We start from the raw sequence: 23,639 nt of genomic DNA on the forward strand, positions 1-23,639 counted from the left end.
ATTCAAGGAGTTGGTTCCAGAGAGGAATGTGAGGCTATAGTAGAGGAGGGCAAGAAGGTGGCCAGAGCCTCTCTGGACATGGCAGACGCAGCAGCTAGGACCCTGGCCTCGGGCATCTCGTGGCTGCAGGTCTCTGGCACTACCACCAGAGTTACAGCAGACCCTCCAGGACCTACCCTTTGATGGCCAGGGCCTATTCTCCGAGAAGACAGACTCAAGGCTGCAGAGTCTGAAGGACTCAAGAATTATCGTGCACTCTCTGGGAATGCATACCCCAGTAATGCAGAGAAGGCCCTTCAGACCACAGCCTTAGAGGTCATACCCTCTCCCTTGGCTGAGGCACGATTTCTTTAGAACACGCAGCTGAGGTGGTGAAAGGAAACAAACTGGACACCAATCCAGCCAAGGCCAGGGCCCTCCCAAGCCATCGGCAGGACCTAAGCAGAACTTTTGAAGGTGTGCCTAGGATGGAGCACCAGTCTACAGGATCCTTCCCCGCCTTTCCAAAATCGTCTTTCCCATTTCCTCCGTGCGTGGTCCTACATAACATCAGACTGTTGGGCCCTATGCACAGTGGAAAGGGGATACTCCCTCCAGTTTGCTCCCCGTCCCTCTTCAGGGACCCTTCTCAAAAGCTCCTCCTTCTACAGGAGGTCTAATCACTCCTGGCTTTGGGAGTGATAGAGAAGTTTCCAGGAGAGTCAAGGGGCAAGGGCTTTTATTCCTGCTATTTCCTAATCCCTAAGGCCAAGGGCAGGCTTCGGTCCATCCTGAACCTACGCGGACTCAACAAATTTATGGTAAAGTTGAAGTTCTGCATGGTCCCGCTGGGGACCATTATTCCTTCCCTAGCTCCTGGAGACTGGTACGCCGCCCACGACATGAAGGACGCATACTTCCACATCACAATCTACCCAGCGCATAGACGCTTCCTTCGCTTTGTGGTCCATCAACAGCACTTTCAATTCACCATCCTTCCTTTCGGCCTATCCACAGCCCCTAGGGTGTTTACCAAATGCATGGCTGTGGTGGCTGCCTCTCTTCATCGACAACGGGTCCAGGTGTTCCCATATCTCAATGACTGGCTTATTCGGGGTCTCTCCAGGAATCAGGTGCAGTCTCGTGTTCAGCTCACCATGAACATCTTCAGTCGGCTGGGCCTCCTGCTCAATGTCATGAAATCCACTCTGGTACCAACCCAGAGGATAGAATTCATAGGAGTAGTATTAGACTCAGGCCTAGCCTGGGCAATTCTTCCAGAAGCACGCTTCCAATCCCTGGTGAACATTGTCCACAGCCTGCAAAGCTTCCCGACCTCGACTGTGAAAACATACCTATGCCTCCTGGGACACATGGCCTCTTGCACATCTGTGACCAGGTACGCCAAACTGCGATTACATCCACTTCAGTCCTGGCTATCAACAGTATACTGCCCGAGTCGGGACAGCTTGAGCATGGTGGTTACCATCCCGCCAGGTGTATTAGCCTCTCTAGTCTGGTAGCTGGACCCCAAATCAGTGTGCGAAGGGGTGCCATTTCACGCCCTGCAGCCCTCCATGTCCTTAGTCACGGATGCGTCATTCCTGGGATGGGGAGCCCACCTCTGGAACCTCCGTACACAGGGGCTATGGTCGGCAGGAGAGTTATCCCAGCACATCAACGTACGGGAACTCAGAGCAGTGCGCCTGGCGTGTCAAGCATTCCGAGAGCACATTCAAGGCCGTTGTGGTGCAGTCCTCACAGACAACGCTATGGCCATGTTTTACATCAACAAGCAAGGGGGAGCCCGGTCGTCCCCCCTCTATCAGGAGGCCATTTGTGTGTGGGAATTCTGCATAGCCGACTTGATCCATCTGGTGGCGTTTTCTCCCATGGGTCCAGAACACCTTAGCGGACCACCTCTGCAGATCATTCCAGGCTCACAAGTGGTTGGTTCGCCCGGACGTCATCCACTCTGTCTTCCTGAAGTGGGGCTTTCCCCGGTAGACCTATTCACCTCTCGCAAGAATTGGAAATGCCAGGTGTTCTGCTCTCTCCAAGGGTGCTCTCTGGGTTCCCTGTTGGACGCCTTCCTAATTCAGTGGAAGGATCACCTGTGCTATGCCTTTCCTCCATTTCTGCTGGTGCATAGGGTCCTAATCAAGCTGCATAGGGACAGCTGGTCGCTCCGGTGTGTCCCAGACAGCCCTGATATACCACTCTCCTAGAGCTGTTGGTGGACACACCGATTCCACTCCCGCTGTGGCCAAACCTGATCACTCAGGATCAGGGTTGACTCTGTCATCCAGACATGCAGTCTCTCCACCTCACAGCGTGTGGATGCTGCGTGGCTAAATCAGTCTGAGCTGTGCTGTTCTCACTCAGTCCAGCAGATCTATTTGGGTAGCAGGAAGCCCTCCACCAGGTCCACATACTTAGCCCAGTGGAAGCATTTTTCCTGCTGATGCACCCAGAATTATACGACCCCTCTGTAGGCATCAGTACCTATCATCTTGGACTACTTCCTGTCCTTAAAACAGCAGGACTTGGCAATATCTTCCATCAGGGTGCACCTGGCAGCTATTCCGGCTTTCTACCCGGGTGAAAACAGGCGTTCGGTCTTCTCCAATCCCATGGTCAGCAGGTTTCTCAATGGGTTGGAGTGCTTGTTCCCATGAATTCGACAACCGATCCCTACGTGGGTCCTAACCTGGTCCTATCCAGAATCATGGGTGCCCCATTCGAGCTGATGGCCACCTGCTCACTCCTGTACCTTTCCTGGAAGACAGCCTTCCTCGTAGCTATCACCTCGGCGAGGCGTGTGTCTGAGCTCAGGGAGCTCACGTCAGAACCACCATATATGGTGTTCCACAAGGACAACTTACAGCTGCGATCCCACCTGGCCTTCCTCCCTAAGGTGGTGTCTGCCTTCCATGTCAACCAGGACATATTCCTCCCTGTCTTCCACCCGAGGCCGCACGCCTCTTGATGGGAGCAACAGCTGCACTCCCTAGACGTTCAGGGCCATGGCCTTCTACATGGAGAGAATGAAACCTTCAGGAAAACATCACAGCTGTTTGTTGCTGTGGCAGACTGGATGAAGGGCCTTCCGGTCTCCTCCCAGCGCATCTCGTCCTGGATCACATCATGCATCTGTGTGTGCTATGACTTGGTTGGTGCCCCATCTACACACCTTATCGCCCACTCCACACGGGCTCAGGCTTCATCCTCTGCTTTCCTGGCGCATGTGCCCATTCAGGAGATATGTAGGGCAGCGACTTGGTCATCCGTGCATACCTTCGCCGCCCACTATGCGATAGTGCAGTAGTCCAGGGGTGATGCTGCATTTGGTTCAGGGGTCCTTCGCTCTGTGACATCTCACTCCGACCCCACCGCCTAGGTAAGTCTTGGGAGTCACCTAATTGGAATCAATATGAGCAAGCACTTGAAGAAGAAAAGATGGTTACTCACCTTTGTAACTGTTCTTCAAGATGTGTTGCTCATATCCATTCCAAACCCACCCTCCTTCCCCTCTGTTGGAGTAGCAGGTAAGAAGGAACTGAGGGAGCGCTGGGTCAGCCGGGGCATATATCCGGCGCCATAAATGCGCCACTCCAAGGGGTGCCTCAGACGACCTACCGAGTGTTGCTAGGGTAAAAATCTGATGATTGTGCATGTGGCGCATGCACACCTAATTGGAATGGTTATGAGCAACACATCTTGAAGAACAACCGTTACAAAGGTGAGTAACTGTCTTCTTAGGCACCTAAATAAGTATCCTGATTTTCAAAGGAGAGAGCTGCTGGTGATGGAACAAGTCACTCACCTGGGATTTGAAAACTTCTGTTCACACCCTGATCCAGGCTTTCTTGACATCTTTTAGCTTTCAGGCTCCCTCATTCAGCGCCCAAGGATAGAGAATCAAAGGGAATGGGTTTTTGTTGGGGAAAAGTCATAATATGTTAGCTACTATCTAGTCTAGTATGACTTTCATGTATTGGATATCATGTGTTGTTACTCACATAAGGAATCATTTTCTTTCTGAGCAGGAGAATGCTGTCCCATTCTGAAATTTTTTTTTTCTATATCCTCCAATTTGATTAGGAGGAACTAGCAAGTATATGTTTAACTGGACAACTCCAAGCAAATGAGAGGTGCATTCTGCAGGGTTGCCATCACCTCTGGAACTTTAATTTTTGTGCAGAGGGCGATTACCCTACTACTTTCATTTTTCTTGAGGGAGAATTTCTTTTTAGCTGCCACTGGTGTTACTATTTCACTTCATCTTCTACACTCTTCTGTTTATCTTCTGTTCAGTCCTTCTCCCCTGCCATTTTGTTTTTCATCTCACTTCATTCTGCTCTCCCAATATAGTTTGTGTCTCTCTCCCAGGTCATCCCAACAGCAGAAGAAAAACAGCATTGCAGTTCATTCATGCCCGTGCTTTTGTACCGGAGCAGTTTGCTGGCTGTTTCAGCATTTATGAAACTATCTTGGATGGTGCTAGTCTCATTAATTTCATGCTGTTGGTGCCAGGAGAGCCCTACTAGCAAATACAGTCCTGGAGCAAATCTGCAATCTCAGGAATTTAGGATCAAATTACTTGAGATCCTACAATCTTGTGTGCTTAAGAATGGTTACCATGCCAGAGGACTGGTGTTATGTCAATTACAGTGCAATATCCTGCACCGTGTCAGTAAAATCAGAAAAGCGCAGAGCTTTCTGAAATTTATATATGCCTCACATGACTCTAGATGGCAAGAATAATTGTCTAAATAGTAAGGGCTAAGTCTCAGCTGGTGTAAATCAATGTCATTCAATTGAAATCCATGGAGGGACACTGATTTACATTAGCTGAGGATCTTGGCCCCAAAATTTTTATTTATATATGAAAAGTTCTCAATTTTTTTAAATTTCCCAAACTCCCAGGACTGGTGCCATTAAATTTCTGGAACATCAGTGTAACTGGGATTCCAGTTTTTGGAATCCCAAGATCCGATTCTCTTACGCTGGATGATTGAGATACAAGCATACCGATGGCCAGTTCAGCAGGGTTTTCTCACTTAGGTAGGGTCCAGATTGCAGGAGGGCAGAAAAAACCTGGGATTCCTGTGACCCTGCAAGAGCAGTTTTCATAGGTTTACATTTTATTTGACTCCAGACAGAAATTCGTCCCCATTAAAACTACAGGAATTTTCTTTTTGTAGCCTAAGATCCACACAAACCTACCCTGATGATGTCCAGAGCCTGTCCTCTGATAATAGAGGATAGCTATCTTTAACTTGCCCCTCTGTTTCTAGCATCACTATATTCTCTGTCTATGCAAAGACTACTGTCTGCAGCGTCTCTTTTTCAGCTGCTGTTTTTGGACAGCATCAGTTCTTTGCTCCTGACTTAATGTTATGGAAAGAACAAAAGAAGATGGGTGAGCGGAGAAGTCCTGTAACTGCAATGGCACGTGATTGAAGTGTACCAGACTTACTCCTCCTGGTTGGGACTTACTTCATCTTTGCGGAGTTTCTAGGTTAGAGAATGTTACTTAGAAAATGGATCTTATCTGTATGGTTGCAGAAGGTTCTGGGATTGTCAGTTTTCCCACAGTGTATCTAATGAGGTAAAGTTTCTCTGAGCCCTGTATTTCCCAGCAGCATCAGGTTCACCAGTCTGAAATGCCCATTTCATGAAGTTTATTCTCAGTTGCCAGGTAGTGTCTCGTCCCTCTCTGACTACTTGAAATGTGTAGTTTTAGGTATGTTTGGAATCTATATGTTGTTGCTAGAATAGGGCAGTATACTATCCCTGCAATAGAGTGAGGTGATTTATAATTGGGATAGAATTGTATTTTAGTTCTGCTCATCCCATTTGTCTCAGGTAGGCAGATAAATAGCCCTTCAGTTTAAGACCAGTGCTGCTGCAATGAGCTGAAAGCACAGACAATCATGCCATTGCCCTGTCATTAGAACCCAAGTAATACACGTCCACAGGATGCCTGAATTTTCTCTTCTCTCTTTTGCACTCTGTTACTAAACTGATCCCTTGAAGTATTAACAAGTCATCCAGATCTGAAATCAAAATCAGTTACTAATCACTGATGTCAGTGAAACAGTTCCCCGTCACTGGGACATGATGACTTTCTTTGGCCTGCAGTGCTGCCAGGTGAGAGAGAGTCGATCTGGAGTTGTGGAGTGAGTGGAAATAGCGTGGCCGGAGACATGTGTATGCAATTTGTTCAGATGATTCAAGTGGCAGCCATGGCAACTGAGATAAACAGAGGAAAAGATACTGAAAAAGCAGCAATAGCTTCATTTTAATAGCATAGCCATTATTCCAAACTGTTCAGATGTTTACCAGGAGAGCTCAGCCTTCCTGCAAGGTGGTCTCCTCCCTCCAGCTTGCTTATGCTTTAAAGTCCTGGGATTAGATTGCTTCTCAAGTAAAGTGCTCTGGGCCAAATTCCTCAGTTCCTCTTTGAGCAAAAACACCCTTTGACTTCAGATGATGATTTTCTTGAGTCAGGCTTGCAGAATATGGCTCTCTGTTTCCACCTCTGGGATCTAAATGTTCTTTATAAAATTTTCTTCTTCTCAGAGTCCACTTTTCTAAAATATCACATGTAATTTGGCAGTTTGTTGTCCCTGCTTGGGTGAGACTTGAGGCCATACTGTTAATGGAGATGAACCCACCTCCTAAGTGTGGAGTGTTTGCTATCTAAATGTCATTCCTGATGTGAAACTGAATGAGGTAAACCACACCACAACTGTACTCAATGTTTGAATTTAGAAGGGACTTCAGTTTTCATTAGTGGCAGCCCCTGGACCATCAAAATCATATCTGTAAACACGGTTAATTTAAATGAATGTTCTGATCAGAATGGATCTGGAAGTGTTTAAAAAAAAATTGCTTTAAATCATTACAGGACTACTAGTGTCCTCATAGTTTATGAAAGGAATTTCCTTTAGCTTAAGATATAAGCAATAGATGAAGAATAAAAAATATGTTGACTTAAACTTGATCTTAAGTGACATAATCATTAGTATATACCAAGGTTTATGGGACTTGTTTAGTATTGAAGTACCAAACTGCAGCCACAACTGGGGTTTTATACTGTGTGTAGTCTGCACCTAATACATTTGAGTACCTGTGTTGTTGATGACAAAGGTGACAGGTCTGAAACTTCACCAATTCCGATTTGTTGATTTTAAATGATGCTAATAATCCTTCTAGGCTCGAGCTGAGTGGATTCACAGAGCTATCAAAGTTACCTTACAGCACTGATGCTCCTCTTCCTTAGCCTTTGACTCTGAGGAAGTTGTTGTTTCACCTTGTCAGGTTGCTCCCAGAGAAACTTTATATTACCCAATCCCTTCATGTTTCTCTCTTGCCTTTGGACCTTCTCTTGAAATACTTGAGTGCTTCAGGCACTTAAGTTTAATCGTTTGTATTACAGTAAACCCTAGAGACCCAACCGAGATCGATAGCTCTTTGGTATTTAGGTGCTATACAAACTCATAGTAAGAGACAATAAATGTCCTGAGGATTGCATGATCAAATAGACAAGGTGGACAAAAAGTAGGAAGGGAAATAGAGCCCAGGTCTTTTGACTTTCATTCCAGTGCCCTATACACTAGACCACACTGTGTCCATATAAATGATCCTCATGCCTTCTCTGATTGATTGGAGTTGCATCATTTTATAAGGCTACGGTTGTGGTGTATACTCATACTAAATTCCTCCCAAGGGGGGTGGTGGTGGTGATCCATCTCCATGAATCATGCTTTCCAATATTTTTCTCATCACTGTCCTCAGTTAGCCTTGCTTTACAAACTAGATTTGAAAATGTCCCTTGAGTTTTGACTGGAAAAGGCGTAAGTCTTTAAGCATTGAGAAAATCCATTCAATTTTTGTTGTTTGACACCACCATGCTGTGCTCATGTCAGAGAGTTGCATGTGTATTTCTAACTGCATTTCTCCTCTGTATTGCTGTAAAGGTGGGTGAGAAGACTCCAGATTGAGTTAACTGCAGAAATACATAAGTATCCCAGTAATCAGGATGTGGGGAGGGGGATGCCAAGCATATAGGTTTTAAACTTGACTTAGAAGTATATACGTTTACGTCTAGTACTTCTGCTACTTAGTTTTGAGTTGGTTGCCCCAGAATATATCATTCTGGGTTACTGCAGATTCTGAGAAAATGAGTGGTTGCATGAAGGTGTGAGGCTCTTGTAGGTGAATAGTTTGCATTTTTCAGTTTCTTACAAAGCAGTTTCTAACTTTCACCAGCATCTGGCATTTTAGAGTACTGCATTCTGGGGCACTGAACTCAGAACAAAGCAGCAGGTCTAATGGAAGATTAAGAAGAGTTTTTAAAAAGCCACAGTCATTTTAAATGTATTTATTCTAAAAATCCTTCCTTTCTTCATTGCTCGGTGTTCAGCTTCTTGACACTTTTGATGTTGATGTTGTTGTTGTTTGCTAGTTATCCAGTCGCCACAGAGTCTTCCTGAGTAGACAAGACCTGAAGTTCTCATGTAAGAAACAAGCAGAATCTAAAACTTCAGTCCTTTATATATAGTAAAGCAGCAAACAAAAAGCAAAAGCCCAGTATTTTTCTCCCTTTGCTGTTCACCGCAGGCAAGAATTCTTACACCTGAGATATAGTGAGTAGAGGAGAGAAGCATGAAAAATTCAATAAAGGGAAGTGCATAGGATTTAATCTCTCTCCACTGAAGATTCCACCTCCCTCCCACTAAATTCACTTCCTGAGGACTTGACAGGACTTCTACAGAACCCACCTGTCAATACGTCTCCCTAGTCCACCAGAAGGTGACTATTGAGGGGCACAAGGCACAGTGCTTCCTCCATGCACAGGGCCGCCTGCTTCTTCTCCCTGCTTCACTGATGAGTAGAGTGAGAAACCAGGCCCCTCTCTCTGACACATCAATGCAGAGAACTCAGGACAGGCCCAGTAAGTTTACGGAAGGATTTGAAGAGCAGGCACGAGTTGATGAGCGAGTACTATGGGCATGGGCGAAGTGCAATTGGAATGGCGACCTACTCAGCCCCCCACAAGAGAAGCTAGGGCGAGAGGATGGATATGAGGTCACTGGGTGGATGGCCAAGATGGTTAGGTGTTTCAGGACCCGTAGGGCCATTTTTTAACAGGATTTAGGATTCAAAATGAAAACCTGAACATTCCTTGTAATGTTTCCCAGTAAAAGTGCCACTGATCAATAAGTTTCCAATAAAGGAAGGAACTTCACTGCTCACTGCCTGATGGGGACAATGCCTGCTCAACAAGATCACCCGGATTATCTGGCTCTTCAGCGGCCAACTTTTGACTGGAAACGTTTGCAGCCTGTTTTGAAGTTGTGCAGAAAAGCACACTTGCGTCATCCAGAAAATGCAATGAGTCAGTGCAGTCCCAAGGGACCTGTAACAGCCTCGAACAGAAACTTGGAAAACGAAACAGGGATGGATTTAAAGATACAGTATTTTTGATTACTGCTTTGTTTAGGGATGTTATGCTGAATTCACAAAAATGTGTTGGTGACAAAGAAGTTTAATAGGGCCTTTACCATTCTAAACATAAATGAAGCTTTACAACATGGTGATCCCCCCAGGGGCAGGGTGTGGAGCTGGAAGAGGGTGTTAAACTTGTTATACTTGCTAATATACTCAGCATTTTGGTATTCAGGAAATCTCTGTAATTTGTCTTAATCATTTCTCTGCCATTGCAGGGGCCTCTGACCCTCCTGTTCTCTGCCTGTGGCACATAATAGTCTAGTCCCCTGACGGGCTGTACTACTTTGGTCTAATTTCGGTTGTTGGGTTTAGTGTGTGGTTACTGGGTGCTATTGGTGGCCTGTAAGATGCAGGCAGTCAGACTGAATGAGCTGATGGTCGCTTCTGGCCCTACACTTTGTAATAGGTGTGTTTTGGTATGTAAATGAATGACGGGAGGCAGGGTGCAAGAAAGACAAATGGGCAGTCCTTTGGGCTTACCATTTTCTCCTCCATCCCTCCTTAACTTTTTCCATCCACCTTCAAATGTGGAACTATTTTTGCAATGTACGTAACGAGGCTGAGGCACTATGGGGCTAAGCTATGTTACAGAGCCATAGTACAGCTCTGTAAAGACGTACATAATTCCGTACCATGGTTACAGCAGCACATGACGCTGTTGCTTGAGGCACCACTGTTTATGGTGTCCCCAACACAAGAGCATTTGCTGTTTGCATGGGCTCTTGCTCCTCTTTACATCCTTCCTCTGTCTAGCCAGAGGGGTTAGATGCCACTTCCTTCAGATGCAGTTGCTCATGAGTGTTGGCTCATGAGAGCTCATTTAAGGGATTTGACCTTCAAGGGTTGAGCGGACTGCTACTTAAGCACTCCCAGTCCCTTCAGCTAGAGAGGGTGAGGGACCCATGATTTTATCCCTCTGATTGCATTCTCAGTGCATTATTTATTATATTTCATTTTATTTACAGGCTTTCTTATGATGCTCATCACTGTAGTCTCTGAGTACCGCACAGACATAAGTGAATTTATCCTTGCAACACCTTTGATGTAGGCAAGTATGATCCTCATATTACAGATGGGGAAACTAAAGCATGAAAAGGTTCAGTGAGTTGCTTGAGGTCAAAGGTAGGTAGGAAGACTGGCAGAGCAAGGAATTGAACTCAGGTCTCTAGAGTCCCAGTCCAGTGGCCTAGCCACAAGATCATCCTGCCTCTAATTATGCTGCCACCTAGCATGTATTAGCAAGCCTTTCCTAACTCTCACTGACAGGGAGACCTATTGCAAGTAAATTAAGAAATGCTATAAAAATAATTTGACAAGCATAATTTAGTTTAATTTCTGATTAAGATAGGTTGGTTGCTGTAGCAAAAAAGCAGGAGAGTCATAATTTGAGTTTTAAAAAGTCAGTGTTTGTCGTGGAAAATCATTAGAAAAGACAAATTCTTTAATAAAACAAACAGTTCTTTAAAGCCATTTAATAATTGTAAATGCTTTTTTCTTTTTTTTTTTAAAGCCCACTCCAGTGGACACTTGAGACAAATTTGTAATAATTCATGGTGCAGTTGTTCTTCATATCTGGCTTGATGAGAAGACAAAGACCGTGATTTTATTATGAACACCAAAAAAAATGACTTTTAGAGGTTAGGGAAGTCGTTGTCATGGCAAATACATAGCCACAGTGATAAATACTTTATATAATTGTATACTAGTAAATGTGCTCTAGCATATTTTGTAAATGTAATGAAGTTCTAATAATATAAGACCTCCATTGGAGCACTGTTGCTGCTGCTGCTAAATCTTTGATGGTAAGTGGGGAGAGCCTGCAGTCTTTCCAGGTGCAAATTATGGTATCTATTGATTAGCAAAGTGTGGATCTGTGAAGTCCTCTTATGATAGGAAGGGCAAACAGTTTGTAAATTGCCAGTATTCTGACCTCACCACTGACCTTGGACATCAGGTCACAGATTATTAAAAGCCTCATGTGGAGATTGTGGCTGGGGCAGCATACAAGTTGCCCTCCATTTAAACAACAAAAGCAGACATATCACATGTTGCTCCAAAATCCCACTGGCTCCCTATTAATTTAAAATCCAAATTCAGAGGCCTTTTCCTAATTTACAAGGCCCATATTGAGTCCACCTCATTATCCACAGCCCACTGAGACTGTTCCAGCCCATGGAGATGATGGAATACTCCAAGTGTGTTGCTTCCCAGTAGTATGTAGGGGTATGAGGCACCTTGCTGCCAGCTGTGTTTAGCATGAGGAAGTGTTGTCTCTGTTTGCTGTGGATCAGCTCCCTGAAACCAGCAGCCTCTGGAAACACAAGCACTACCTTTCAGCCCTCCAGAGGCCTCATTGTCTATGTACAGGTTAGTGATAGGGATTTACCAGTCCCATAGTCCTCTGAGAATCCCTCTGAAGTGCTCAGCCTCTGTTGCACTGAACGCTCGCAGAACTCTGATTTGCTGCTCCCAAGGAATACTATACCCCAGCTTGCAAGATTCAACTTAGGACCACCACTCAGCTTAACACAGCATATATATATAGAGAGAGAGAGAGAGAGAGGGAGAGAGGGAGAAAAAGCAAAATAAATTTATTATCAAAGCACAGATACTTAAGTGATAGGAAGTTAAGAATATTGGACACACACACAACAGAATCACAGTATGCTTTCTAGACCTTAAACTTAACTAGCAAGGTATTCTATCTTCTACCAGATGCTTACATCATGTCCAGTGTTTTCAACCAGTTTGGCTGAGATCCCGTCTCATTTAAGATCAAGCCTCCTGCCAGCTTGTCCTCACAGACTGAAGGAATAACTGGGGTTTCATCTGCACCCCCTAAACAGGATAACCGCTACTGTTGGTGTTTGTTCCTCCAGCCCCAGCAATCTACTGATTAGCATTTTGTTAAGATTATAAATGGGCATCCATTGTGAACCATACAATACTTAATATCCACATGACCTGCTAGAGTGGGATGAGCATCTCTTCCCACCTGCCTGACTGGATGTGTGGATCACCTTTCAGTCACTTGCCTTAACTCATCAACCTAAAGAACATAATTTTTAGTCTGTATACCTCTCTTCACATATTTTCTGTACATACATCTTGCAGTGATTATGATGATGAGCGTGACACAGGCTTTCGTTAGAGATCTTACTTGCCATTCTTCAGTGGACTAGAAGGTAGATGCCAGATCCCGGGGATTTCTGTATCCCATATGTATCCCTGTGCGGTCTGTCAATTGGCATCAAGAGGTCCTTGGGTCACGTCAAGAGTAAGGCTCTTTCGCTGTTGGGGAAGACTATTCTTGGTACAACTTCATCAGTTGAAATTTTGCTGGAGATCAGAGTGAGATCAAATCTGACTGTTCAGATCAAAATGTAAGGCGTTGTTGGCAAAGCCGTTCTCCAGAATAGAATAACTTCTTTCCAAAACACTAAAAAACCCCAACTCTCTGAGGAGCAGAGAGAGAACTTAGTGGAAGCTTTGGTCCTTGTTAAATAAAACTTAGAACTTCAGGGAGCTTAAGGGAGTTAACCATGGTATTTGGACTCCAAACTCCCTTAGGCACCTTTGAAAATCCCATGTAAGTGGTAGACCCTTAATACTTAGATATGAAGGTGATGTGCATTTCATAGGAGTTTCACAGATAGATATTTCCCCTCTGCCCCTTAAATTCATCAGCATATTTTCCGGCTCACTCCCCATACCTATCTAAAACTAGACTAGACTTATTTCTAAACCTCATGTTTTGCCACAGTCCCTCTGCCCTTAACTCGTTTCAAATCCCACCTCTTTTGAATACCTGGCACGTGACCCCAACACACACACACACACACACACACACACTCTCTCTCTCTCTCTCTCTCTCTCTCTCTCTCTCTCTCTAATAAAACAATCTAAATTTCTACTTGCTGGGCTTTATAGTTTTTCTGTCATCATTGATTCTCTGACTCTTTGTCCATTTCAAATGTTTATCCCTGTCCTATCAAATGTACAGATACTCTCTTTTGGATATACCAATCTCCTGTACTTATACTGTGTTATCAACATTACAAAAAATATTATACTATCAGTTTTGTGATTGTACTTTCATATTGAAATGTGTGTACATCAGAGACTAGGTTTAACCGTCATGCTGAATTCATGTAATCATACAACCTTAATTGCTCATTTTGACTGAGGAGTGATCTGGAGTGCAGGAGTGCATATGCAGCTCTGTATGACTTTTTTATATTTTTGGAGCAGAAATTAAAAATGTATAAATTGAGATTTATATAAGTAATTGAAATATACTTTTGCACCTTCTGTGAAAGGTTTTTCTTACACCTAAAGCCGAATGTCAAATCTGACCTCATGTTTATCAAAGCTATTTCATTACATCATAGCTGTGCCATTTGACTTTGATGGTTGATGCTTGAATTTATGTTGGAGCCATTAAATTTATCTCTGCTTAAAAATCTTCTGGCCTTAAAACATGTTGGCATGTAAATGTAAAAATATAGGTATTCTCCTGGCCTCCTCTTTGCAGGAGGTTTTGGTGAAAACAAATGAATCACAGCTTTCATTTCCGTCGTCATCCTTACTTGGTTTCCTGAGTGAAATGATTAATGGTTCTCTCTTCACAGCTGCAGTGCTTGATTACAGTCTGACTGCATTGGTGAGCCATACAGAAATACTTTTCAAGTTAATTGGACATTATCTGCTCCAGATCACAGGACTCGGGGTATGTACAGATGCAGTTGCCAGTAGGAAGCCCTGATGTAATAGGCAAGAACTGGGAGAATTCCCTATGGATAGTAACTTTGCCACTCTTTGGTCAGTGGTTCTTGGGTCACCATTAGTATTGTGCAGGTAAATATTTGGATAGCTTAAGGTATATATAACGCCGTCGATACCACACTGATAATAGAGACCGCAGACCAGGGAAATAACCCTCTTCCTACCCTGATGAACCAAGGGATGCACCCCACCCATGTACTTATTTGCTACACCGCTACTGACTTAGACTCTTAATACCCGAGCCCACTTATCCACTGAAGCTCAAAAAACTCCCATACCCAATCTGGGTCTCTGCTGATTATCTGATGTGTATGTATCTCTTCATCCTTGTAACAGATACCTGTAATGCCTCATAACTCAAGCCTGACCCCAGATGTACAGTATCTTCCCTCTTAACTTATGTATATTTAATGTTAAACATTAACTTTAATAATTTTTTTATATCTTTAAAATGCTACAGTGGCTCAGTTCCTGCTCTGCAGCTGCACCACTGTAGCCCTACAGTCAAGACACTCACTACAGCAACAGGAAGGGTTCTCCCATTGCTGTAGTTAATCCATCTCCCTGAGAGGCAGTAGCTAGGTTGACGGAAGAATTCTTCTGTCGACCTAGCACTCTCTGTGCTCGGGGTTAAGTTGGATTTTTCACACCTCTAAGGGGCATAGCTACGCTGATGTACATTGTCAGTGTAGACCAGCCCTTAATATCTGAGGCTTGTGAAGAGACTCTACAGAGTGATAAACGTAAGAATTGTTATAGTGGATCAGAGCAGTGGTGTATCTTGTCTCTGACAGCGGCCAATGCCAGCTGCTACAGAGGAACGTGGCAAGAAATCCTATGGTAAGGCATTATGGGATACTCGGCAGTGTACCACCATACAGCTATTATTCATGTTAAAAGCAAGGGATAATTATCCAAATGTTGTAATCCAGCTAGTTTTCAGCATCCAGTCTCAGATGGCATTGACCCTTAATACAGCTGGTTTCACTTAATACATTTTGTTTAAACAAACCCTGTTCCTGGAAGTGGGTTCAGAATAGGCTGTTCCTCATAGCTGTTCTAGCTTCTTATAATATCATAAGAAAAAGCAAACATGAAGAGAGCAGACTCTGAAAAGGGCATTGTGAAATCAGTATTGACAAGCATTTGTGGAAGCCTTTGTATTTTCCAATTAACTGGTTGCCATTTAATTGACTTCCTAAAATCTTCAAGAATGAAGTGGACTAGAGCAGTTGTCATTACAGTACAAAATCCACCAAATTTCTTTTTAGTCCTCAGCGTATGTTTATCAAATTCAGACCTTGGAGAGCCCAATACATTTATATAGAACAGCTTGCTGTCTGAAGTTTAATAGATCTGCTTTCCACTTTTCCCCATGACATTGTTTTCTAGGGGTTCTTACATATGAAAATCTTCCCTCCCTCTTTAGATACAAAAGAAGCATTTTCATAAGAGAAACAGGCAGTTATCCTTGGATTTCGGATCCTCTGATTGTCTGCTGCAATTTATAAATCTGTAGGCTTTTTGAAGCGTACGCAGTGTTTGTTTCAACATAATTCATTTAAGCTCGTATTGTTCTTTATATCCTGTTCTGTGTCATAGTCACATAGCCGTGGCAAGAAGTATGTTAACTTTTTTAAAATAAAAATTCCATTTGAGAAGTAGATAGCAGAAAGTTTTCTTTCAGCTGGAACCTGGCATGTAGTGCAATACTTAATATTTCTAATGCTTCACGAGCCTATAACGCCTTGCCTCCATGGATTTCAAAGCACTTTAACAGTTGTTAATGAAACAGAGAGGGCAATTGATTTGCTTAAAGGCACACAGGAAGTCTGTGGCAGAGCTGGGAATAGAACCCAGGTCACTTGACTCCTAGTTTTATGCTTATTTCATAAATCTGTTTTTCTTAAAACCATGTCCTATTTGGGGATTGACAATCTAGGCAACAAAGAGCCAAACTCTCTAACTTTTTACAAACAACCTAGCTAATTTTCACAACAGTCCTGTGAAGGTGCCAGCTGACCATGAAAGGATTCAGTGCAGGTTTGATTTTTTTAAAAAATGATATATCACTTAAATCTGCAAACATTTCCCTCTTTTATTAGATCAGGTTAAAAACATAAATGGTATGTTACATGATTTAAATGCTTTTTACTTCAGATCGCCAACAGTTTTCATCAGCCCACACTAGGCAAAGTGCTGGCTTCATCCCTCCTTGACTCCAGAAGTTTTCTAGTAAATTTCTATTATCCGTCCTCTCCTATTCCTTAGGCGGAATGTTTTTGAAATGGGATCCCCTGGCACCCTTAATAAATCTCCCTTAAGATGTACTAGATGTCACTCTATGAAAATCCTCTGGACATCTTCCAGGTGTACAGTCTTTTAAAGGATCTGAGCTGAACCACTAAAGCAAGGAAATCCAGACCTGAGGCTTAACAGAGCAGTTGTCCTTAACTCTGGATTTCCTCACTTTTGTTGGTGTAACTCAGAACCTTTATTTCTTCATAATGTGTTTTTTTCTTTTCCCAGGAATACCTTGAGACAATGTGCCCAGTTGGGCTTTGGACATAGTGAAACTGAAGTACAGTGAATCATTATAATATATGATCCAATGTTAAATCTGTATTGTAACATTGGGCTTTAAATGCCATATAAGACATGCAAACCATCCATACTAGGGGGATTGCGTGGCACTGGAAAGAAGGGGCCTGTAAACTCAGGCACGAGATTCAAAATAAGCAGTTGTATTTGCAGTAAAGCCACGCCATTAAAGCCGAAATAGTAAAAGTTGATGTATAATTAGAAACTGCTTTGTAGCCCCACATTGCACAGGTTACACTGCTCTCTGTCTTTTCTTCAGACACTCAGGAAAAGCATGATAAATATCCATCCTTTTGTAGCATGTTGGCAGGGAGATGAATACACTCAGCTTCACAATGCATTGAACACTGTATTTCTGAGAACATTTTAAAGATCATTCTTAATGGAAGAAATGAAAGGTGAGAGAGAATTATAAAGAATCAGTTTTCCTGGTAGAAGTCAGCGTTTCTCTCTGCTTGTCATGGTTAAATTGAATGCATGCGATCTATTGCTATCCAGTGGCGTTAACTTGACAGAACATCATTCTGAGCACTCCAGATGTTTGGCTTTGGAAGAGAACTTAAGATAAGTGTGTGTTTTGGGTGGGGGGGATTCGACGCACCCAGACAGTTCTTGAGCTACAGTCAAGGAGTGTGTATTGCAGTTTGGGGGTGGAAGTTGTGCAAAGGAGCCCTTAAGCCACCTTTATGTGCTGTCCTTCCAATGGCAAGCTGTGCTGGGTTAGTTCCCAGAGCCTCTGTTTCAGTAGCTGTAGATTGCGAGATTATAGGGACACTCTTGGTTCTCCCCCTTCCAACAGCCTTTCCATTTCGTCAACTACAGACGGGGGTAGTGTAAGAGCCATTATGGCAGCTCTGTCATTGGAGGATTCCCCTATGCAGAGGGAGTTGTCCATTGGAACAAAGACACCATTAGTGCAGTTTTGCATCTACAGTGCTTCACAAAGCTACCCCAGTGCTGCTGAGGACCTGACCCATTGTGTGCTGTGCTAATTTTTTATCATGTTCAGAACTAAATTAACTATTTAAAAAGCCAAATATACCTGATGCACGTCTGTCCTACCAGTAGTTAAAATCTGTAGGCTCATTTGTCCATATACCTGGATTTGTGATAGCCTTTTAAGGATGTTAGTATAGGTGATACATGTTAAGAACAGCAAGAAAGCATTAATGAAAGCATACACTAGTGGTTTACAGCCTTTCCAGAAATGAGTTTCTGCAGTTTACCAGAGCTTCATGTCACTGGCATAAAAACTAGAATAAATATGCATTGTATTTTGATGAGAGATGGAAAAAAGCTGTGCATTTATTTATGGAATTGTCATATATATGAAACTTTTAGACAATATCTGCAAGGATAGTTGCAGGTGGCACTCCTCATTTGAAACAGGTCTCTCATATGTAAGTACTTCCAAAGAGGTTTTAATAAATAGCAGCCCTCTCACAGATCTGGATTTCAGTCACACAGCTCTCTAGAAATTCAAGCAATTTCCTTCACCATACTTGGATTGGAGCAACGTAAGTCACTCTATTCTAGCTGAACTTTGGATGCAGCTTCTTGTGATTCAGATGGAAGTAGGTCTGTAAACACCACAAATGTTTTATCCCCTTCCAATTCTCTGAACGGTTGATCAAATGAGTCTTAATCCTTCTTAGTCCGTTCATATTGCAGTGACTATCAGTCTCATGTTTCTGTAGGATTTGTGGGCAAATCTACAAGCAGGATGCTGGCAGCTGCACTCAAAGGTCCATGCTTCCTCGCCTCCTTCAGCTGCAGCAGGTAAAGGTTCCCTACTTTGAAGTCCAATATTTTTAAATATTGGAAAATAATATTTTCCCAGCTGTGTGAAAGCCAGGAAGTGGCTTCAGACTGACAGAGAGGGGGAGTCCTACAGAGCCAGGGGCGGCTCCAGGCCCCAGCACGCCAAGCATGTGGTTGGGGCAGCATGCCGCGAGGGGCGCTCTGCCAGTAGCCAGGAGGGCGGCAGGCAGGTTGCCTTCGGCGGCATGCTTGCAGAGGATCCGCTGGTCCCGCGGCTTCGGTGGACCTCCCGCAGGCGTGCCTGCGGAGGGTCCGCTGGTGGAACTGCAGGACCGACGACCGGCAGATCGCCCCCCACGGCATGACGCCATGCTTGGGGCGGTGAAATGTCTAGAGCCGCCCCTGTACAGAGCGGTGATCATTGCTGAGTTTCAGAACAGCTTCTCTATCTGCCTGCTGCAGCAATCCCTAAGTGTGCTAGACAGGCTGAACAAAATCAGGAAGTCTCATATACTTTGTACTTATTCTCTCCATTGTGGGTTGTATACTGTAGAACAAATGGGCCTTTTCCATCTCTAATTTTCGGGATATCCAGCCATTCTGGATAAGCACAGTAGCTGGGAATTTCTACTAAAATGATCAGCAGCAACATAGTTAATACCGTTTGCATATAATTGGTTGTTGAAAATCAACTCCTCACCATTGAGGCGAATGAATTTAGGTCACCTATGTAAACACCTTGGTTTGAAGATGGCTGCCCACAAATTTAGGAAGAGAGTATTGCACTTGTGTATTCGAAGTTTAGCTTCACTAGACTATTTTTTTAAAAGAATGAATTATTAAATGTCACCAAAAATAGGTGCATCACAGCTGTACATTTTACATTTTAGTCTCGATTGAGTCACTTGATGGTTTCTAAAAAACGGATTTTTGAAATCTTACACAAGTAATTAGAAATAAACTAGTCAGGGAAAATGCCTAGATGCATTGTTCTGAATACTTGATTACTATAAATCTATGAATCAGCTATCCAGAACAATGCATCTATGAATCAGGGATTCAGAACAATGATTTAGGCATTTTACTTGACTAGTTTGTTTAATTGTGTAAGATTTAAAAAATCTGCTTCTCTTGGAAACCATCAAGTTACTCCATTGAGTCTAAAATGTAAGACATGGCAACTATTATTAGGCCAGCATGGGTGCAGAGTCAGATAACCTCTGGGGTGCCTGATGTTGCCATTCATTTATGCTTCTATACGTTGCTGTATTTTCTGTGTACAATGTGGACTGGAAGAATCTACTATCTTTATTCATGCCAACTGCTGTAAACCTCTGACCACATGTAACAGATCTGCCCTGTGAATTTGTCTAATTAATGGCAGACAGGTAGGGAAAAGAATGAGTGTGAAAGAAAAGAATCTCATATTCCTCGTGAGCTGGAATACAGAGTTCTGACTCTCCAGAGATCAGGAATGTTGATTTCCCCCCCGCTCCCAATTTATCCTTGCCTTTCTTATTCTTATTCTTATTCTTATTCTTTCTTTCTCTGCCTTATTTTCTGTATAGTTAAGATGTTAAGTGGACATACTGCTTGCCCTTGTGCAATTTTTCTACATTTAAAATCAAAAGCGTACCCACTCCCAGCAAAGAAACTCATCTTGGAAAGAGATTAATTAAAGAACTTTTCCCAGTTATGTCTATATTGGACCTCTGTTTCATTTTTAACAGTGCATCGCACAGAAAACAATGCTAGACAGGATGAGTTTACTTTTGCAAAAGACAGCAAATTAGAACCTCTATTTTTCTCCAGTGAAGCTTTGTTTAGAGATTTAAAGTGTGTTCTCTTGATTTTTATTTTCATTGGTTCATTTTTCCACATTTGAACTGCATCCCTTGTGCCAATTCACTAAGTAATAAGGGAGCATGGTGGACAGTTGTTCTTCCGCACCAGTGCCCCAGTGAACAAGAGTTGTCCCTTTTTGCTATTTGCCTTTGACAATAAAGTAGCTGCTATTTTTCTCAGATTTCCCCCATTTAGCTACAGTCTCAGTAACATTACCAGTCAAAGTGAAATGCTAGTCCTGCCCCTACTGCACATTCCCGGCATGAATCCTACAACATTTGTATTGTCTCCAGCCGACAAAATAAAATATTGAAATATTTGAAGGAGAGCATAGCCATAGGCAAGTCTATTTAACTGGAATCTTTTTCCTTTAGGGGTATTTATTCATTTTCTCAAACTGGAAATAATGAGTTAATTAACTCTTCAGGTGAACTGGGATTTTATAAGTAAATCTGTGGGAGTCTGAAACAAAATATATACCGTGTTTGTTTAAAAAAAAAAAAAAAAGGGCACTTGGAAAAAAAACTTGAAATCAGGATGGTTGTAAACTCACTTCCGTTTGTTCATAGAATGTACGCACACCTCAGTTAAAGGCTTATCTCAGCCGTGAGTTTCTAGTTGGAAAGCACTGACTTGTAAAGGAAGCCATTTTGCAGTCCTCATAAAATGTTAGAAAATATATAGTCCCTGGTCTGAAAGGCTTCTGTCCAGGGATAATGTTACTCCATGTGGGAGTAACTGTATACCCAGGTGTGAGCCTTGGAGGATTGGGGCCCAAGAGAATGATGGTCCTTGTGATTTACTTTTTACCGTCAAGTCTCCAGATACTGATGAACTATGAACAGATTGTTTGTGGGATTTTTAAAGATAGAGGAGAAATTGAAATTTGCTAAAATTAGCAATGTGTGTGTTCTTAACTCTTGTTGGATTTGCCAGCAAACATTGCATTAGTGTGTAAGGGCTAGTTTGAGTGGAATATTGGCAAGCTGTGAACCTGTGTTTGGAAGTTGCTGTTAGCTACTTGTAATCCATGCTTTTGCTGTCAGGAAATATAGATGAAAATGCTCATACTGTACTTGGAGGTATAAGGTTATCTATTCCTATGCGACTTAATTTACCTCGAATCTTCAGGGCCAAAGAATTGAACCAACACTAGAAATGGTTATCTGCTCAGGGAAGGTGGAAATATATAGACAATTTTTATTTTTTCTGTATGTTAGGAATTTAGTCAATGAGGTCTCAGAGAAGTTGGTGATGAAGAAAGTGCAACAGAAATGTTCAGACTGAAACTATGCCCCTGATGGCTTATCATTGCGGTCACAGTCTTCTCAAACCTCACAGCTGTTTATGCAGTGTGTTTCTTTGCAAGCAACTGGCCACTGACCAGGTTATTTCCTCCTGAGGTGGCCAAACATTTAAATCAGGGGTTCTCAAACTGTGGGTCAGGACCCCATTTTAATGGGATCACCAAGGCTGGTGTTGGCCCTGGGCCTCAGCAAGGCTGAAGCCCAAGCCCCACTGCCCAGAATTCAACTTACATGCCCCCATCCAGGGCAGAAGCCCTTGGGCTTGAACTTTGGCCCCCAACTGCTGGGGCGGCAGGGCGCAGGTGGGCTTGGTCTTCGCTCCCCATCCTGGGGTCATGTAGTAATTTTTGTTGTCGGAAGGGGGTCACGGTGCAATGAAGTTTGAAAACCACTTGTTTTAAATTAATGAGAAAGTTCCTAATGCTTCTCCAGTGTTGACCAAGGGCTTGATATGCGCCACTGATGATTAGATCTGGATGCGTTATCAATATGTACATTGTCTTGATCACTCAGGCTACCCTTCAAATGCTATTGCTTTTCTAAACTTGCCTTTCTTGTGTGGGTACATGGTAATAGTGCTATTGAGCAGACTAATAGCAGAGCTCTCTGCTGGTTTCATTTCCTCCAGTGTTTGTTTTTTTAACCTTGAGGACAAAATGAATAGCAATTAAATGGGTGAGGGTGGGGGATGGAGATCCTCAACCACTCAAACCATTTTTAAAAAGTAATTTTTGTACAATAGTTGTCAGTGCCGGCTACAGCCGGTGGTTCCTATCTATCTGAAAATATTTTAATAAGAAGAACAACAGCATATATGTTTACAGTCCATTTCAACTGCGCTGGAGATAGCTTGGATAAATATTGGCTTCTCCATGTTCCTCTAATCCCTGCTGGGTCTAATACTGTGCAGAGGTTCAGAATACTTGTTTTCTTTTCTTATTCTCCCCTTCCACCCCCACCTCAGATGTAATTTGATCTTTCAGGCCTGGTCTTCTGCTTTGGCAGGTTTTTCAGCCCTTGAATAGAAGAAATTAACTACTTCCTTACCATCAAGAATCAACCACAGTTACAGTCGTGCTGCTTTTGTGTGTGCTGTTGTACTAAAAATCATGCAAGGTTTAACAATGATCCTCACATGAACCCATCTGTTTTGAACAATGCTATTTTGGTTTAATGCCCTTTGGTGTTTCATTTAACCCTTCCTTTCCCTTCTCATTTTCTTAAATTACCAAAGAGTCAGTACTTGGTGGAAAAGCTTACATTTCATTTTCTGAATTTTTCCAGGTATATATCTATTCTGATTATGTCCTTGTTGCCTTGAAATATGTTCCATGTTCTCTGATCTGGCAGCAAATATAGTACACACTTAAATAAAATCCCCAAACTAGCAGCAACTCTCCACATCACTCGCAATTTCTACTCCCTTCTTAACAATTTATTTGATAGGGTGACCAGATAAAGAAAGCAAAGTCAGTACAACAAAGATGTGGCTTTGTGATTTATGCCTTTCAGAACTACTTACATCTTGATGATAGAAATTCCCAAAATCCTCTATCCTTTCTTTGTTTACAAATATTTCAAAATCTTTCAATGGAAGATGCTAAAAGGCTTTTCGTGAACATTAAAAGCCTTGTCTGATTTGGGTTTTAAAACCATGAAGGGCTCAAATGATGATACTGAATGCAATTTTCTTTCTTACTGACACTCTGAAATTAGAAAGGAGAATATCAGTAAGTGGTGACTTCAAGAGCTTACACTTCAGACATAGACCCTTTACCACCACCTTGAAGACAAGATTCTGGCATGTTACTTGAAAGGAATTTCAGATAGTTTAACAGC

The 23,639-nt window shown here is 42.8% G+C and overlaps 1 protein-coding gene across 7 annotated transcripts in view; it reads left to right on the forward strand.

The window, feature by feature from the left end:
- ABL1 (ABL proto-oncogene 1, non-receptor tyrosine kinase) overlaps positions 1-23,639 on the forward strand; it is a 118,568-nt gene that overhangs the window by 37,835 nt on the left and 57,094 nt on the right. The window contains exons 2-3 of one of the 7 annotated variants that reach the window (XM_030535323.1): positions 14,133-14,230; positions 18,585-18,666. The exons of 3 other annotated variants lie outside the window; for them this stretch is intronic. In XM_030535323.1, the coding sequence (XP_030391183.1) occupies positions 14,133-14,230; positions 18,585-18,666 (180 nt within the window). Of the gene's footprint in view, positions 1-14,132; positions 14,231-18,584; positions 18,667-23,639 lie in introns of those variants that run through there. 3 more of the 7 variants (XM_030535325.1, XM_030535322.1, XM_030535327.1) reach the window with 3 other exon arrangements.

Source organism: Gopherus evgoodei, chromosome 16 (assembly GCF_007399415.2).
Source record: "Gopherus evgoodei ecotype Sinaloan lineage chromosome 16, rGopEvg1_v1.p, whole genome shotgun sequence".
NCBI classification, from domain to species: domain Eukaryota; kingdom Metazoa; phylum Chordata; order Testudines; family Testudinidae; genus Gopherus; species Gopherus evgoodei.